At 44.8% G+C, this 19,112-nt stretch overlaps 1 protein-coding gene across 1 annotated transcript in view; it reads right to left on the reverse strand.

Moving 5' to 3' along the window:
- Window positions 1–1,981: 1,981 nt before the first annotated feature.
- Window positions 1,982–19,112, reverse strand: part of AMPD1 (adenosine monophosphate deaminase 1) — a 29,625-nt gene continuing 12,494 nt past the window's right edge. The window contains exons 3-15 of the mRNA XM_038749432.1: window positions 18,558–18,723; window positions 16,291–16,456; window positions 11,870–12,089; window positions 10,976–11,105; window positions 9,669–9,863; window positions 9,085–9,216; window positions 8,743–8,906; window positions 8,257–8,383; window positions 7,892–8,055; window positions 3,703–3,823; window positions 2,820–2,993; window positions 2,473–2,583; window positions 1,982–2,146 (exon numbers count right to left, since the gene is read on the reverse strand). Of these exons, the coding sequence (XP_038605360.1) occupies window positions 1,982–2,146; window positions 2,473–2,583; window positions 2,820–2,993; window positions 3,703–3,823; window positions 7,892–8,055; window positions 8,257–8,383; window positions 8,743–8,906; window positions 9,085–9,216; window positions 9,669–9,863; window positions 10,976–11,105; window positions 11,870–12,089; window positions 16,291–16,456; window positions 18,558–18,723 (2,035 nt within the window). The remainder of the gene's footprint in view (window positions 2,147–2,472; window positions 2,584–2,819; window positions 2,994–3,702; window positions 3,824–7,891; window positions 8,056–8,256; window positions 8,384–8,742; window positions 8,907–9,084; window positions 9,217–9,668; window positions 9,864–10,975; window positions 11,106–11,869; window positions 12,090–16,290; window positions 16,457–18,557; window positions 18,724–19,112) is intronic.

A 19,112-nucleotide genomic window follows, 5' to 3' on the forward strand; every position in this document is an offset into this window, starting at 1 on the left:
CTGTGCCCTGATCTCGTCTATCTCGCTGCCGATCCCCTTCCCACGTCCTCCCCCTAGCCTGGAACTCCCTTGCCCTCCATATGTGCCAGCCCACCAGTCTCACCACCTTCAAAGCATTACTAAATGTGGCTTAGTGGAAAGAGCACGGGCTTTGGAGTCATGGGTCATGGGTTCGAATCCCGGCTCCACCACTTGTCAGCTGTGTGACTTTGGGCAAGTCACTTCACTTCTCTGTGCCTCAGTTCCCTCATCTGTCAAATGGGGACTAAGACTGTGAGCCCCACGTGGGACAACCTGATCACCTTGTATCTACCCCAGCGTTTAGAACAGTGCTTTGCACATAGCGTTTAACAAATGCCATCACTATTATTATCATCTCCACCAAGAGGTCTTCCCCACTTAAGCCCTCTTTTCTCTGGCTCAGTCATCATCTATGCACTACAGTCTGTGACCTTTGAACATTTGATATTCACCCCACTCCCAATCCCACAGCACTTATAAATTACTTCTTTGATTATATTAATATCTATCTCCCCCTCTAGACTGTAAGCTCATTATGGGCAGGGAACACGTCTATTAATTCTGCTATACTGTGCTCTCCTCCTTCACATCAATCAGACAGCTCTCCCCATCTTCAAAGACAATTTTGAAATCACATCTGCCCCAGGAGTCCTTCCCTGACTAATTTTAACTTCCCCAGTTTATAGTCCCCCTAACCGCCAGTTCACCATTCCCAAGACTCCCAAGCAGGGAATACCTTCATCCTCAGCTGATGTAAATGCTTAATACATCCTTATCTTAAGCAGTAACTCGTGTACATAGCCCTCTTTTCATTCTTCCTCCTCTCTGTGATTTCAGCTATTGTCTATCTCTTCCAATAGATTGCCAGCTCCTTGAAGCCAGGATCATGCCTCCTAATTCTATTTTTGTCTCCCAAGGGCCACAGCAGGTGCTCAATAAATTCCGCTGATGGTTTGCAAGGTGCATGTATAGTCGTCACGCACATTAGCCTGTTACAGGCAGACCCTGGACTGGAACCCAGGTCTCCTGATTCCCAAGGGGTGTTCTTCCCACTGGACCAACAACAGGGCCTAGACATTTCAGAGAAGCAAACAGAGAAGCAACATGGCTTAGTGGATAGAGCACTGGTCAAGGAATCAGAAAGACCCAGGTTCTAATCCCAGCTCTGCCACTTGTCTGCTGTGAGACCTTAGACAAATCTCTTAACTTCTCTCTATAAAATTGGGATTAAGACTGTGACCCCCCCATGTGAAAAAAGGACTGTGCCCAACCTTATTAGCTCGCCAGCACTTAGTACAGTGCCTGGCACGTAGTAAGTGCTTAAGAAATACCACTGAAAAAAGCAATCAAAATGATCACTCTAAAATGATTTTTCTTATCAACTTTTGGGGTAAAAACATCCAACTTCCACTTTACTGGACTTGTTAATTATTCTGTCTGAATAATACTAGCACTCTTCCTCCTGAAGATCCAAGAAGACTGTGAGCCCGTTGTTGGGTAGGGACCGTCTCTATATCAATCAATCAATCAATCAATCATATTTATTGAGCGCTTACTATGTGCAGAGCACTGTACTAAGTGCTTGGGAAGTACAAATTGGCAACATATAGAGACAGTCCCTACCCAACAGTGGGCTCACAGTCTAAAAGGGGGAGACAGAGAACAAAACCAAACGTACTAACAAAATAAAATTAATAGGATAGATATGTACAAGTAAAATAAATAAATAAATAGAGTAATAAATATGTACAAACATATATACATATATACAGGTGCTGTGGGGAAGGGAAGGAGGTAAGATGGGGGGGATGGAGAGGGGGAAATGTTGCCGATTTGTACTTCCCAAGCGCTTAGTACAGTGCTGTGCACACAGTAAGCGCTCAATAGATGCAATTGAATGAATGAATGAAATACCAAGCGGTAGAATTGTTTGTAAATTCACTTTAATATATTATGGTTCTCAGGGTTCCACCTGGTAATTAAGGCCCTCAGCAATTAAGGTGAGTTCATAACACCAGGTTTCATAGCGATATGCCATGCGGATTTGAGCTACATTTGTCTTCCGGATGTCATTCCCACGAGGGCCTTCCTCGAGGTAATTGTCTCCCAGAAACCTTGTTTTCTCCTGGAAGAGAAAGGGAAAGAGATCAACTGTTGTTCACTGTCCCTCGGATGAATACAATAAGCGCTTCTCCACAGAACCCCTTCCTTCTACGGACCCAGAAATAAGGAAAATAATTCTTGGCAATCAACCTTCTAGGACATCTGTCAGGAAAGAGCACATAGGAATAATCATACTTTCCATTCTCTAAGCAGTATTTGGGCAGTATTTATAATACCACTTATGAAAGGCATCGGGGTTTCATTTCTGGTTTTTTACCGACTCATTTGTCATCACAGACAATCAGATCACGTGCCGATGGGGTTGACTCGTACGGTCGCCAAGTCTACCTGATGGGACATGCCGCATTGCAGGATACTGTTTCTTGCCACTTCACACATATCGCAGGTGCTGAGTTTGAAGACCTGGGCAGCAATGGCATATTCCTCCATCAGCGGCTCCTTGAATCATTGGGCAAAACAGTAGATCAGCAAAGAAAATAAGTGTAGTTCTGCCAGCGGACTCAAATCAATTTCCTGAATTTAGAGCATGCTGGTCCTATGATCCAGTAGGGGAAGTTAGGATCACTATTGGAAGTCCCTGGAGCGCTAGGCATTGCGCTAAGCCCAGGGCAAGTCAACAGAAGAGGCAGCCGTATTTTCATAGACTGGTAAAAGGGGGCATTGGCCAACCATACCTTGGTGAAGTGGAATTGCATCGGATCATCTGTGGAGAGTGAAATCATCAGGCCTTTCTGAAGGAAATCCAACAGTGGGTTTTTAGCATATTCTAGGAAGAGGCTGTTGTTACTTAGAGGTGACATGGCAATGGGAATCTGAGCCAGAAAATATAAGTATTCCAGCACAGGACTCTAGGGAGAGAAAAATATAGAAAGTTTGATCAGCCAATTAACTAACTTAATATATTCACCAAGCGCAAACTTCCAGGCAAAATTATCACCAGTTATTTCAAATCCCCAAATAAAGGATTTCTGCTATCTTTTTGCAGACGCTTTTTGGTGTCGTTTATCTTTGCTTCTCTGTTCCTGGAAGTTGAGCTAACTGGGGTCTTTGAGCATCAGAGAAGCAGCGTGGCTCAGTGGAAAGAGCCTGGGCTTTGGAGTCAGAGGTCGTGGGTTCAAATCCTGGCTCCGCCAATTGTCAGCTGTGTGACTTTGGGCAAGTCACTTCACTTCTCTGGGCCTCAGTTACCTCATCTGTAAAATGGGGATTAAGACTGTGAGCCCCCCGTGGGACAATCTGATCACCTTGTAACCTCCCCAGCACTTAGAACAGTGCTTTGTACATAGTAAGTGCTTAATAAATGCTATCAGTTCTCTAACTTTTGGTATTCTGATCCAAGGAAAAGACTTCAGATGGAAACACTTTTTTCTCTCTAGGAAGTTTGTTGTACATCTTATCCATAGTTAATCACTGACACGATCAGGGAAAATGTAGCCTTGGGATGCTAAATTCCCCTTGGATCTACAGGAATGATAAGTACCCAGGATGGTAGGAAAAGAGAAAACAATGAATTGCCTAGTTCCAACATAAATTCCAGCCTAAGTACCATCAACTGACCTTTTTTAAATTTAAGCCATGGGAGATATTGTCTGCCGTCATGAATGCTGTCATTAGATGCGTAATAGCTCCAGCTTCCCCACAATGAGGGCGGAAGAGAAAGGTGTTCATTCCTCTCTCCCTAGAGAAAAGGGAACACTGTCTTTAGGATTTGCAGGTGAGCAGCTGGGAAAAGGCCAGCCGTTTTGCAGTTTTACACAGAACATGCATGACTCAGACCGGGAGAGTTGTAAAGAGCACTAGGTGCTGCAGATAGTACAAAGGACTGTCTTTACCAATGCTTTTATTTTTTGAAGTAACCGTTACTTTTTTCAGATGGCATCAATCAATCCATACTGTTTATTGAGTGCCTACCGATTGCAAATCAATCCTTCAGTGGTACTTGCTGTGTGCAGATCATTGTCGTAAGCACTTGGGAGAGTACCATACAATAGAGTTGGCAGGCATAATAACTACCCTCAATCAATCATCAGTATTCACTGAGCACTTACTCTGTGCAGAGCACTGCGTTAAGTGATTGGGAGAGTACAAAACCACATAGTAGCGCTTAGTACAGTGCTAAGCGCTTAGAACAGTGCTCTGCACACAGTAAGCGCTCAATAAATACGATTGATGATGATTCCCTGCCCTCAACAAGCTTATTACAGTCTAGAGAGGGAGACAAATTTAATTTACAAATTCAGTAAATTACAGATATGTACATAAGTGCTCTGCGGCAGAGGGAAGGGTGAATGAAGGGAGTAAATCCGGGCTTCACCACTCGTCTGTTGTGCGACCCTGTGAAAATTACTTCCCTTTTCTGTGCCTCAGTTACCTCATCTGTAAAATGGGGATTAAGACTGTGAACCCAATGTGGATCAGGGGCTGTGTCCAACCCAATTTACTTGTACTCTTCTCTCTCCCCACCCCCCCCGCCCCAGTGCTTAGAACAATGCCTAGCACATAATAAGCACTTAACAAAACCACAATAGTAATTATTATTATTCTTTCCCAAGTGCTTAATTCAGTGCAGTGCACTCAATGGGTGTTCAGTAAATACCAATATGACAGCTATTATTTGAAGTTTGAATATTTCACGTGAAAGAGTTGAATAAACTATGTAAAATATATACAGATAAATCAATCAATGCTATTTATTGAGCACTTACTGCATACAGGGCACTGTACTAAGAGTTTGGGAGAGTACGATACAACGGAGTTGGTAGACATGTTCCCTGCACACAACCAACTTAGTCTAGAGATGCTGAGCATGAGCGTGAATGCTGAGCATGGGCATAGGATACATAAGAACTAGGGGTGGCTCTTGCATTGAGCTGATTTGGGGCATTGTGAATTCATCAGGGAAGACTTCTTGGAGTAAGTGGGATTTTAGGAGAGCTTTGAAGGTGGGGAGAGCTGTGGACATGCAGTGTAGATTCACAAGAAAGGCATCATTTTTGAATACAAAAGTCAGTTATATATGCACATGAAAATTCCTTTATTATGCACTCCTTTTAAACAAAAATTTTGGGGTGGATCCTGACGATCCAATGGAAAATTTAATACTCTAAATCATTATTGTTAATGATTAATTATAAGCATTTATATTTGTTAATTGTTAATCCAATGGAATTTTAAGTTACTAGATTGCAAACTCCTTGCGGGCAGGGAATGTGTCCACCAACTCTGTTACACTGTACTCTTCCAAGTACTTAGTACAGCGAGCCCAGAGCAATGGCTCAATAGATATAACTGATTGATTAATACACTTTCTAAAAGTCTCCTATATAAAAACTCAAATATAATAATAAAATCTTCACCCTGATTAGTTGAATTAAAAGGAGATATTCCTGAAGTTATAAAATTAAACACAGTGGAGACATGAGGGCTTTGAATCGATTCACAGAACTCGGTTCTTGCAGTCACAGTAATGTAAGTAACTAGTCAATTGGGATAAAAAATCCAGGGTTGGCAATTCCAGGGGAGAAACGTGGGGAGGGGTCCCTTGGATTTGGGCCCGTGGAAGTAAAGCGTTAGCTTTGCCCCTACGGCTTTTTGGGCAGGGGGAACAGCCATAGCCTGGGCAGGGTCTTGTTCAGCTGCTATCCTAATTTTGGAGTTGGGGCAGGGGGGTAGGGAGGGAAAGAAGCAGAAAAAGCCCTTCACATCCCCGCCCAGCTTCAGAGCAACTTGTAGGGTCAAGAGGGCTTGATTGACCCTGGCTATTGATTCCAGATAATTCAGTGGATAATACAGTGGTAATTCAGCACACCTCCCCTCACCCCAGCTACAGAGTCAGGGTGGACCAAATCAGGAGCGGGCCACAGTGGCATGGTGATTATAAACTCTTCGTGGACAGAGATCGCATCTACCAACTTTATCGTACTGTATTCTCCTAAGCACTTAGTAAAGAGCTCTGCACACAGCATGAGCTCAGTAATTGCCCTTGATGGATGATTGATTGATTGCCATTTGCCCAACCCCCTGGTAAATCCTCCCTTCATCAACCCAAGGAAAAAAAAATCAGGTAAGTCCTTGTCTCCATGTTCTCATCTGTTTTTGGATTTGTTTTTCTGGGTCACTCTTTCCTAGCCATTGACCATCCTTCCTCTCAAAATACATGCCCCTCAGAGGCTCCGTCGTCCAGAAGACCTTTCCCAAGTGTGCTCCTAGCCTCGGAATGAAGAATTGGCACCTATGGATCATAACTTTAATTCTCGTGAAGCACTGTGCTCCTTGATTTTGAAAAGTGTTGCAATTTAACTGTGAAGGGTTGCACAGGGCAAAGGGGTTGAAAATCAATACAAATCAGAACTCTAACAGTTTACAACTTTTCCCCTCACCACCCTATGGACCTGATCTTATGGACTCAGGTTCATTTACTCTTCTCACTCTGCATTCACTCTCTCAGGAAGTTGTTCCACTCTCAGGATCTTATCTCTCAGTCAACTGGTCTCATAAATCGCTCAAATACCTTTCTTCAGTCCTAGATCACCAACAGTCTTTAGTCTCTCTCTATCTGGATATCCTGATGTTTCTTTAAACTCAATAAAGTGGAGAATGGACTTCTTGTCTTCCCTACAGTCTTGACATGTAGATCATATTCCCAATTTCCAAGACCTGAGCCACTATCCTACCTGCCCACTAAGTTCAAAGCACTGTAACCCTTGTGCCTCCAAAACTTTCACCCCCACCCCCACAAAAGCAGTTGACAATTTCCGTCTGTTCTTTGTAATATTGTTCAAATCTGATTTTTCTTCTCTGTCCCCTTCACTAAATTCTTTGTCCAGATCCTGGCCACCTCTTCTCCACCTCATCATCTACAACAACCTTTCTTCTGCCAGTCTCCTAAAGCAGCATGGTGTAATGGATACAGCATGGGGATGGGAGTCAGAAGGTCATGGGTTCTAATCCCTGCTCTGCCACTTGTCTGCTGTGTGACCTTGGGCAAGTCACTTCACTTCTCTTTGCCATCTTCTCTGTGCCGCAGTTACCTCATCTGTAAAATGGGGATTAAGATCGTGAGCCCCACAAAAGAAGGGATTGTCTCTATCTGTTGCCGAATTGTACTTTCCAAGCGCTTAGTACAGTGCTCTGCACACAGTAAACGCTCAATAAATACGATTGAATGAATGAATGAAAAGACAACCTCATTACCTCGTATCTATCCCAGCACTTAGAACAGTGCTTGGCACATAGTAAGCGCTTAACAAATATCATTATTATATTCATCTCACACAAAATAATTTGCACATCCTACAGCCCAAATCATCTTTCATGTCCACCGCTTCCTACTACTCCAGGGGCTCCATATCATCCTGTGGATCAACTATAGCTTTTTGAGGGTTGCTTTCAAAGTTTTCTCCCCTCTGATTACACCCTACTTGTGAAGTATTCTCGTCTCCTGATGCCCGCTAAACCCCACCTCCTGTTTATATGAACTGGTCTTTTGGCAGCTCCTAACAGTCAATCCTCCCTTTCCCATCTCTCAATCTTTGTCTCCCTGCTTCTGCCTCCCCAACAGCCTCCTTAATGCCTTTAAGTTTCAGCTCCAGATGCACCACTCCTGATTCTGGCAGCTTAGCACCAATTCAGTCGTATGTGGGGGACACTGGACCCAGATACAACTCCTGGAAAGGAAGCAAGGAGGTGTCAGACTGAAATTCTCTCACTCCACACTGCCCCTCCCCAAAGTCCCTCATTCACATACTTCCTTAGACTGTTGAGCACCACGAGGTTGGCGTACATGTAGTATGCGTAGTATGTATACGATGGATTTTTCTCCATCGTCCACTCCTCAGGTTTGGGACTCTTGGACGAAAACATGTGGCCGCTGTGTTTGGATTCATCATCCACGCTGTCAAAGCCGGTGATCTGCCGGGGAGAGTGCGATGGATCCCCAGTGAGACCTTAGGCCCAGTCTCCCCTTCAGTGCTTCTGTCCCACAGCCGACCATGGGATGGGCGAGAGGCCTGCAGAGGAACCTCAGTGGCTTCACGTCACATGTCCAGGCCTTAACCAGAGGAAGTTTGGCCTCGTGATGGGGTGAGGGGAGACTTAAGGGACCGCACTTACATGCTTGAGGAAGATGCTCAAGTCCGGATTGGCCTGGGGATTGACTGTGGCCTCAAACACTGGCAGGAATACATTTTCCAGCATCTTGCCGAAATGTGGGAGGAAATTCTTGGCCCGGAACACATCACTGGGGGTAGAAGAGAGGTAAGTGGAGGTACCCGGGCTCGGCATCTTCAGCGTGGGGCTGGGTGGCAGAGAGCCTCATTTCTACTTCTATGGCTTTGGGAGAGCCACAGCCCTTAAGACCCCCATGACACCGCACTAACTCCCTCAGAAGTTACAGGGGCAGTGAGAGGGAGAGAGAAGCGGGAGGGGAAAACAGTTGGGAAGAATTGGCATATTAATCACAGCCAGGGGGAAGAGCTAGAGTTCGGATCATGTGGCAGAGCATAAATCCGAGGCCTACTTGAATGGCAAGGCTGGGGGCTCTGCCCTTTGTGCTCTCTCCCATTTCCACCGAGACCACCCAGGGAAGCAGGCACATACTAGATCCTAGGGACCTGGATCATCCACATCATGTTGGAGCTGTAGACTCGGTTCTGGACAAACCAGGAAGCCAGCTTGGGCCACTCCTCGGGGCTGCGGCCGTAGATGGACAGCCGGGGTTCTGCGTGCTGGTACTTGGCGTCCTCCAGGTCTGCGGCCACCTCCTGAAGGCCAAATCGAGGCCTCAGCTGCTCCGGGGAGCCAAGCAGGGCTGAGAAGACCACCGCCACCCCACCTCCCCACCACCACCACCAACGCACTCTTCAAGGTACCTCGGCAACAGGGGAAGGTGGATGGCTCTGACCTGTCCACCCTCCAAAGTGGAAGTTGCCTCCATCTCACCTTGATAATAGTGGCGAAATACTCCCCATTAATGTAGTTGTCTGTCTTCAGGTAGAGATCCCGCAGCTCACTGGCTCCCACGGGGTTGTACTTATCATTGAACTTGTCAAAACGCTGGAAAGTCTGACGTCCCTGCAAATCATTCATTCATTCATTCAATCATATTTATTGAGCACTTACTGTGTGCAAAGCACTGACTAAGTGGTTGGGAGAGTACGGTATAATGATAAACAGATACATTTCCTGCCCACAACAAGCTCACAGTCTAGAAGGGGAGATGGACATTAATAATCCCTTTACCAGGGAGTTGGCTGAGATCAGAGAAATCTAGAGAGGCAGGAATGGGAGAGGGTTTTCTAGAAGGGGAGGTGGAAGTGCTTAGTACAGTGCCCTGCACACAGTAAGAGCTCAATAAATACGATTGATTGATTGATTGATTGATTGACATTAACAACCCCTTTACCAGGGAATTGGCTGAGATCAGAGAAATCTAGAGAGGCAGGAATGGGAGGGGGTTTCTAGAAGAGACGGCTCAGGAAGTAAAGGGGACCTAGCTCATCGGATGGAAGACGGATGCCACTTACTGCATGAACATCCAAAGAATCAACAGTTAGGTCATAGGGGTGCATTTTCAAATTGGCAAAGAGCTCCTTTAAGGTCAGCTTTTTCTCTTTGGAGATGTAGACCACTCTGTCAGCATCCAGCCGGTAGGATTTCTTAATGAAGTGTAGCAGGTGCTTCTGATTCATACAGGCAGCAGCGTGGATATGTGTGTCCACCTACGCAGGAAGAGAAATAAAACCCAATGGTCCCCGTTCACCACCTTTCTGATTTTTTTTTTATAATAAATAATAATAATGATGGCATTTATTAAGCGCTTACTATGTGCAAAGCACTGTTCTAAGCGCTGGGGGGATACAAGTTGATAAGGTTGTCCCACGAGGGGCTCACAGTCTTCATCCCCATTTTACAGATGAGGGAACTGAGGCACAGAGAAGTGAAGTGACTTGCCCAAAGTCACACAGCTGACAAGTGGCGGAGCCAGGATTTGAACCCATGACCTCTGACTCCAAAGCCCGTGCTCTTTCCCACCGAGCCACGCTGCTTCTCAAAGCAGCGTGCTTTGAAGAAGCACTGCTGCTTCTTATGGTATTTGTTAAGTGCTTACTATGTGCCAGGCACTGTACTCAGCGCAGGGGTAGAGACAAGGTAATCAGGTTGAACACTATCCACATTCTAAATGGGGCTCACGGTCAATCCCCATTTTACAGATGAGGTAACTGAGGCGCGGAGAAGTTAAGTGAATCGCCCAAGTTCACACAGTAGGCAAGTGGCAGAGCTGGGATTAGAACCCAGATCCTTCCGACTCCCAGGGCTGTGCTCTAATCACTAGGCCACGCTGCTTCTCTAAAGACAACTTCCAGGAAAACTTCCATTCTCCCCTTAGTCCACATTTTTATTTTCCCCTTACACTTCTTTCCCTCTCTTTCTTCCCTTTCCAGCTTCCTTGCAGCCTGCCAAATAGCTGGAAATATTCCTATGACTTGGTGGGAAAGTGGACAAAGCAAAGGCTTCCAACTCTGGTCTCAGGAGACGACCTCGCTTCACAGTTGTCGGGAGAAGCAGCGTGGCTCAGTCGAAAGAGCCCGGGCTTTGGAGTCAGAGGTCATGGGTTCAAATTCCGGCTCTTCCAATTGTCAGCTGTGTGACTCTGGGTAAGTCACTTAACTTCTCTGTGCCTCAGCTACCTCATTTGTAAAATGGGGATTAGGGCTGTGAGCCCTCAATGGGACAACCTGATCACCTTGTAACCTCCCCAACGCTTAAAACAGTGCTTTGCACATAGTAAGTGCTTAATAAATGTTATTATTATTATTATTATTATTATTACCTTCCTACAGTTGTAGAAGTCTCGGTGAGCATTGTTCTTCAGTTCCTTCATTTCTTCCATATCATTTAACATCTCATGAACCTGGAACTTGGAGGACAAAAACTTCAGGCGTCGGTGGGCATAGGTTTTACTAACGAAGAGAAAATTACAGTCAGAATCATTTTAAGATGTTTTTCTCTGCATTTAGTTACCATTTATGGTCTTTGAACCCTCATTATCTAGTGGTACCATCAGTCTAAAGCTATGTCATCATCATCCTCAGCATCAACAATGGTATTTATTTACTTATTTATTCATTTACTTTTATGGTATTTGTTAGGCATTTACTCTGTGTCAAACACTTTTAAGCACTGGAGTAGTTAGAAGTTAATTAGGTTGGACACAGTCCCTATCACACACAGGCTTCACAGCCCAAGTAGGAGGGAGAACAGGAGAACTGAGGCCAGAGAAGTTAAGCTATTTGCCCAAGGTCACACAGCAAGCATTTGGCATAGGGGGGATTAGAACCCAGGTCCTCTGACTCCCAAGGCCATGCTCTTTGTCTAGGCTATGTTTGATGGCTTACTGTGTGTACTACGCTTCACACATAGTAAGCAATTAACAAATGCCATTTTTATTCTTATTATTGTTATTATTACTAAACACTTGGGAAAGTACAATACAAAAGAGTTGGTAGACACATTCCCTGCCCACAATGAGCTTAGAGTCTAGAGGGGGAGGCAGACAGTAACATAAATAAAAAACCTTATATATTCATATATACTACACAGGCAACACATTTGTGTCCAGTGTTCAGTTAAATTTGGGGTAAGGATGAATCAACATAGAGATAAGAAGGGTTTTGGGGTGCCTTGTTTGTTTTTTTTTGTCATTGGATTCATGCTGAATACTTACACAGGACCCTGAGCAATTAATGCTAGTAGAAAATTCATATCTTCCAGGAAGATGTTCAAATCCGGGTAAGGCAGTTGTTGAGGCTCATCTCTTTTGGCAGCTGCTTCATCAGGGTATATGTAAACCACACCATCCTTCATTTTTAAATAATACCCAAGGTTTTCAGGGAGATCGTCTGTTCGGAAAGGATCTTCTCCCTTCTTCACGGGAGGGGTAAAGACTTTGGAAAGAAAAACACATAACAATAGATCAGCAAATAATAATAACAATAATGGCATTTATTAAGCAGTTACTATGTGCAAAGTACTGTTCTAAGCACTGGGGAGGTTACAAAGTGATCAGGTTGTCCCAGGTGGGGCTCACAGTCTTAATCCCCATTTTACAGATGAGGTAACTGAGGCACAGAGAAGTTAAGTGACTTGCCCAAAGTCACACAGATGACAGATGGCAGAGCCAGGATCTGAACCCATGACCTCTGACTCCAAAGCCCGTGCTCTTTCCACTGAGCCACGCTGCTTCTCTGATCAAATTTGATCAGCGGGGAGCTGAGAAATCATTGCAAAATGAAATGCAATGTACACACATTAAGGCCATTCCTAATGACCACTTTCTGCATAAGACCTACCCACAGGTCAATGCTGAGGATGAGATACAACTTGGAGAACAAAAAAACGAGCCAGGACAAAAGGACAGTAGGAATAAGGGAAAGATAAAGAAAAGCATCACCCATTATTAGGAAAAGGGAAGTCATCTAATAAGTGAAACCAAAAGGATAGAGAAGTTCAATACTATTTTTTTTTTAAATGTGCCTGTCAACCCATTAAATGAATCAGGAAGAGGAACAGGCCATGGAAATATTGGGAGAGTGGGAAACCAAGTGGCAGCAGGGCTAAGCATACTAAAGTCTGCAGTCAGTGGTGGATTGCTTGCCAAATTGGTAAAAGTAATTGACCGAAGTGACTTCAGTGCCAACAGCTACTATGGTAGAAAACTTGTAGCAGAGTGCAAGTAGATCTTTGCGTGGGTCAGGTGGTTTGGGATGGGGCTTGGCAGGGTGAAGCAATGTGAACCGTGATAAAATTCCAGCCGCCGGTAAGAGCACTGACCACAGTGCCATCAGACCTGCATGTTCCTCATTCTCGCCCATCCCGCCGTCGACCCCTGGCTCATGTCCTACCTCTGGCCTGGAATGCCCTGTCTCCTTACATCCACCAAACTAGCACACTTCCCTCCTTCAAAGCCCTGCTGAAAGCTCACCTCCTCCAGAAGGCCGTCCCAGACCGAGCCCCTCCTTCTCCTCTGCTCCTGACCTCCCCTCCCCATCTCCCCTACTCTCTGCCTCTGCTCTACCCCCTCCCCTCCCCACAGCCCTTGTGTATATATGTACATATTTATTATTCTATTCATTTTATTAACGATGTGTATAGATCTATAATTCTATTTATTTTGATGCTATTGATGCCTGTCTACTTGTCTATCTCCACCCTTCTAGACTGTGAGCCCGTTGTTGGGTAGGGATTGTCTCTGTAGCTGAATTGTACTTTCCAAGCACCTAGTGCAATGCTCTGCATACAGTATGTGCTCAATAAACAAGGTTGAATGAATGAATAAGTCTTGTGCATATCTAGAAATCCATAAGTAAGTACTGAATCTACAAACATCAGTAGAAGGTAGTCACGATTCCTGCCCTCGGGAAGTCTACAGTCCAGTGGGGGAGACAGATGTTAAAATAAATTAGAGGTGGGGGAAGCAACTGAACTGTTCTCCTTCCTACTTAGACTTTGAGTCCCATGTGGGACAGGGACCATGTCCAACCTGAATAACTTGCATCTACCCCAGCACTTAGACCAGTGTTTGGCAAATAAGTGCTTAACAAATACTATACTACTACTACTATTAGCGTAGTATAAGGATATGTGCATAAATCCTAGTGCAATGCTCTGCATACAGTATGTGCTCAATAAACAAGGTTGAATGAATGAATAAGTCTTGTGCATATCTAGAAATCCATAAGTAAGTACTGAATCTACAAACATCAGTAGAAGGTAGTCACGATTCCTGCCCTCGGGAAGTCTACAGTCCAGTGGGGGAGACAGATGTTAAAATAAATTAGAGGTGGGGGAAGCAACTGAACTGTTCTCCTTCCTACTTAGACTTTGAGTCCCATGTGGGACAGGGACCATGTCCAAACTGAATAACTTGCATCTACCCAAGTGCTTAGACCAACGTTTGGCAAATAAGTGCTTAACAAATACCATATTACTACTACTATTAGCGTAGTATAAGGATATGTGCATAAATCCTTTGAGGACAGGGGTGGAGTGAGTACTCAAGTGCTTAGTGGGTATGGACTTAAGTGCTTAGGTCAATTGATCAATAAATCAATCATATTTATTGAGTGCTTACAGTGTGCAGAGCACTTAACTAAGCGCTTGGGAGAGTACAATATAACAGTGTGGTTGGTAGACATGTTCCCTGACCACAACCAACTTACTGCCTAGAGGGAGAGACAGACATTAATATAAATAAATAAATTACGGATATGTATGTAAGTGCTGTGCGCTGAGGGAGGGGTGAACAAAGGGAGCAAATCCAAGTGCAAGGACAATGCAGAAGGGAGTCAGGGAAGCCCTCTTAGAGGAGCTGTGCCTTCAATAAGGTTTTCAAAGTGGGAAGAGTGACTGTGTGTCGGATATAAAGAAGGAGGGCATTCTAGGCTGAAGGAAAGAATGGGCAAGAAGTTGGCAGAGAGATAAATGAAATTGAGGTACAGCAAGTAGGTGGGCATTAGAGGAGTGAAGTGTGTGGGCTGAATTATAGTAGGAGAGCAGTGAGTTAAGTTAGGACAGGGTGAGGTAATTGAAACAGAAGGGAGGGAAAGTTAGGGGGAAAAGATAAGAGATTAGTCAGGGAACACTTCCTGAAAGAAGTGTGATTTTAGTAGGGCTTTGAAGATGGGGAGTGTGTGTGGTGGGGGGGAGCGGCGGTGGAAGGTGGGTAACAGGGACAGTCTAACGGATATGAAGAGGGAGTCCCAGGCAGGAGGGAGGTCCTGAGCAAGGGACTGATGATGAGAGAAATGAGATAAAGATCGAGGCCCAGTGGTCGGTGTTAGAGGAGCAAAGTGTGTGGGCTGGGTTGAGTGGGAGAGGAGTGGGGAGAAGCAGTGGGGAGAGGGCTGATTGAGTGCTTTAAATCTGATGGTGAGGAATTTCTGCTTCATGCAGAGATGGATGGGCAATCACTGGAGGTTTCTGAGGAGTGAGGATACATGCACAGAACAGTTTTTTAGAAAAAATGATCTGGACACCATGTCGGTTTGGATTGGGAGCCAGGATTTTGACTCATGCAAGGCTCTTTGAGAATGTGCCTGGAAATTGGATGCACCAGGAGTTTGTGTCATTTATAAAAAGCAAACAGATGGCTCTGGGTATTTTAATGGGCCTATAAACTTCACTTCTATGCCCAGAAAAATAGTAGCAAAAATCAACGTAATAAGAACATGCAAATTTCTTAAAGGGACAAGGTACAGTGTAGCAACCAGCTTGCGTTCCTCTGTGCGTATCAGGGCACGGACACCAATTAAATAGGCCACCAGTCTTCTGTGTTACGGAAGGTTCCCTGATGTTGTCTTTCTGAGGTCCTAGGCCAGAGGTTCTAAAAGGTTTTCAGCTTGGAACCCCAGTGACTTCTGCAATACTGCACAGAAAAAGAAAATAAAAACCCAACAACCACACACAACGATGAACCAGCATGCTGCTCTGGGAGAGAAAGGTCCTTGGGTGGAGACGGTAGGTCACATATGGACACCATATTGCTTCGGAGGAAAGTGGTGATTGAAGGGGAGGGGAATATGTTGTGGAAGTCAGAGTTTGAGGCCCCATCGTAACTCTGTGATCTTCAGTCTGAGGAAGACGGAGTTATTCCCATTCAACTATGCATGCCTGAATTGTCAATAAATGTCTATTGAATTGTGGTAATTATCATCATCATCAATCGTATTTATTGAGCGCTTACTATGTGCAGAGCACTGTACTAAGCGCTTGGGAAGTACAAATTGGCAACATATAGAGACAGTCCCTACCCAACAGTGGGCTCACAGTCTAAAAGGGGAAGACAGAGAACAAAACCAAACATACTAACAAAATAAAATAAATAGAATAGATATGTACAAGTAAAATAAATAAATAGAGTAATAAATATGTACAAACATATATACATATATACAGGTGTTGTGGAGAAGGGAAGGAGGTAAGAAGGGGGGGATGGAGGGGGGCAAGGGGGAGAGGAAGGAAGGGGCTCAGTCTGGGAAGGCCTCCTGGAGGAGGTGAATTCTGGGTTTTATTTAAGATGGAAACATTGCATTGTATTAGTGGAACTTAGAGACTTTCCGTCAGTATCAAAGTAAGAAAAATAATTACCTGGATATAAGCTCTCGTCTACTTTCCAAACATCTCCTTCCATTTTACGAAGGTACTTGGAAGGGGTTCTAGGGAACCTCTGAAATGACTTGTTCATATACTTCTCCCGAATACATAATGCCCGATAGAAACCTGCGCACACAACTTCAAAATCTTCAACCGTGACCTACAAAAAGAAACTGAATCTCAAACCCTGGCCTTTGAGAATTCATGTATTTCAGAGACGCTTAATGTAGTAATTAATATAATGAGGCTTGTTTCGGCAATCGAAAAACAGGAAGAAACTGAACATATGCAGGGCAAGAGTAGCTAGGAATCTTCTAGAAGGACTCGTTTTCCCTTCACTAAATGTCATCATTTTGTAGGCAAAGATCAGTCCTACCATTCTGAAGCAAACAGAGTCAAGAATTTGGGGCAGAAAGGCATTTATGGATTCTGCCGGACCCTTTTCCTTGGATCGTTGCAGAATTAACTCCCGTAGTTTATTATCCCATCTTGATTCAGGTCAAGCTTATTATCTTTAAAGATCTGTAAAGTCTGAGGGAGGCAGGTGTCAATGGAGTATTTTTGAGGAGTGTTACCTGACCTGAGGAAATCCCTGAGAGTGGATTTCTCAGCACAGAAAGAGCCAGTAGTTTTTAAGGGGCTAACCCTTGGGATTTGAGCTTTAAAACTCAAACAGTCACCTGAGAAGAGGGCCAGGGACTGGCTATAAAAACTGCAGTTGGGGTGTGTGCTCGTTGGCTTTAGTTTTGTCGATTTCCTGCTGGTGTTGCCAGTCCATGTGGTAGAGATTTGTTACCTGGACAAGAGCTCTGGGAAGGGTAGGGAGGCCGGATTGGTTTATTGTGGATTTACTAGCCTGTACATCAAATCACAGGGTTTCTTGACATTCCCTATATATGGGACTGTACCTTATGGCACTTCCCTGTCCCATTTTCCTGAAATGAACTCTTGGGAAGGAACACATAAGAGCTCACATTTTAGTGGTAAGATTCTCCTCTCCTCAGCAGCAAAGGATGGGTGAAACCAGATTGTCACCAGTGTCCTGCATTCTCAAATAGAAACCTTGCTCCCCACTACAAAAGCTTGTTTAAAATGGTGCAGTGCTTTCTTAGGATCTACAAGAAACCAAAGAGGGGAGCAATGCGGTTTGCAGTACAGAGAAGAGAGTAAGCTGCGGATTTCAGAACGTAGCTCCACTTTCTGTTTGAAGGAGTCATTTTTCTATTTATGCTGCTCCCAGGCTCTCCCTCCCATCTCTCTGCCTGTCAATGCACTTACGACCCTTAGTGGCACCAGAGCATCTACCTCTGTTTTGGGAATTCCCAGGGAATACAGTGTTCTGCACAAAGCAAGCACTCAATAAATACATGGCATAGTGGATAGAGCATGGGACTGGTTGTCAGAACAATAATAATAATAATAATAATGGCATTTGTTAAGTGCCTACTATGTGCAAAGCACTGTTCTAAGTGCTAGGGAGGATACAAGGTGATCAGGTTGTCCCACGTGGGGCTCACAGTCTTAATCCCCATTTTACAGAAGAGGTAACTGAGGCCCCGAGAAGTGAAGTGACTTGCCCAAAGTCACACAGGTGACAAGTGGCTGAGCCGGGATTTGAACCCATGACCTCTGACTCCTAAGCCCGTGCTCTTTCCACTGAGCCACACTGCTTCTCATGGGTTCTAATTCTGGCTATGCTACTTGTCTGCTATGCGACCTTGGGCAAGTCGCTTCACTTCTCTGTGCCTCAGTTACCTCGTCTGTAAAATGGGGATTGAGACTGTGAGCCCCACATGGGACGGGGACTGTGTCCAACTCGATTTTCTCTGTATCCACCCCAGCACTTGGTACAGTGCCTGGCAAAAAGTAAGTGCTTAACAAATACCATTATTACTAGTGTTACTTTAAACAATAATACAATTGATTGATTGATCGATCTGTCCAAGTGTGAGCTAATCTATCCTTCCAATGCTCATGGCACAGGGCGGCATTGCTATGAAAAACAATCAATCAATCATCGATCAGTGGTATTTATTGAGTGCTTACTATGTGCAGACCACTGGACTAAGGTCCTGGGAGAGTACAATGCAAGAGAGTTAGCAAGGCATGTTCCCTGCCCACAACGAACTTACATTCTAGAGGAAGAAAAATAATAGCGAGGGAGAGGGCCAGGGGAGTGCCCAGAAGAGGGTGTTCCGATAGACAAGTAGAATATGGCACTTTGCGGTCTGACTGCAGTGTTTTAGGTAAGAGAAGCTCACCCCAGAGGCGTAGTCACCGGTAATCTGAACTCTCTGGAAGTCAGGCACTGTCTGGTATAATGGGGATGAGGAAACGCGGTCATCAGTAGCAGGCAGATTTGTTGAAGGTTCCTCCAGTGATGGATGAGACAGAACAACCGTCTTCCGACTCTGAAAACGTTTCTTCCTGGGTTAAAGAGAGCAAACTCAGCCCCACCAGCTGTCCCTCGGGGACAGATGTTGTTTCACTGTGGAATGAAATTTTAGGCAACTTTGAAACCCTCTGAAGCGATCGTTTAGGAGAGTAGGGGTTGGAGAATGATCAAGGCAAGTATTTCCAGGATGTGCGTTCACATCCACCTCTACCTGCTGTAGCAGGCGACATTTATGTTCACAGAGAAGCCCATTGTTGCAGTGCCATAAAAAGCCTAAGAAATTGGGTGTGGATCAGAGGCAGAGGAATTTCCAACTTGGTCCAACTTCAGTCCTGCTAAGGAAACACATCATCCATCACTAGTCCAACCCAGGGGTGGCAGCTATCTTTTCACCTGCCCTGGCAAAGTCAGGGGTCCTCCT

The sequence above is a fragment of the Tachyglossus aculeatus genome, chromosome 7 (assembly GCF_015852505.1).
Source record: "Tachyglossus aculeatus isolate mTacAcu1 chromosome 7, mTacAcu1.pri, whole genome shotgun sequence".
NCBI classification, from domain to species: Eukaryota; Metazoa; Chordata; class Mammalia; order Monotremata; family Tachyglossidae; genus Tachyglossus; species Tachyglossus aculeatus.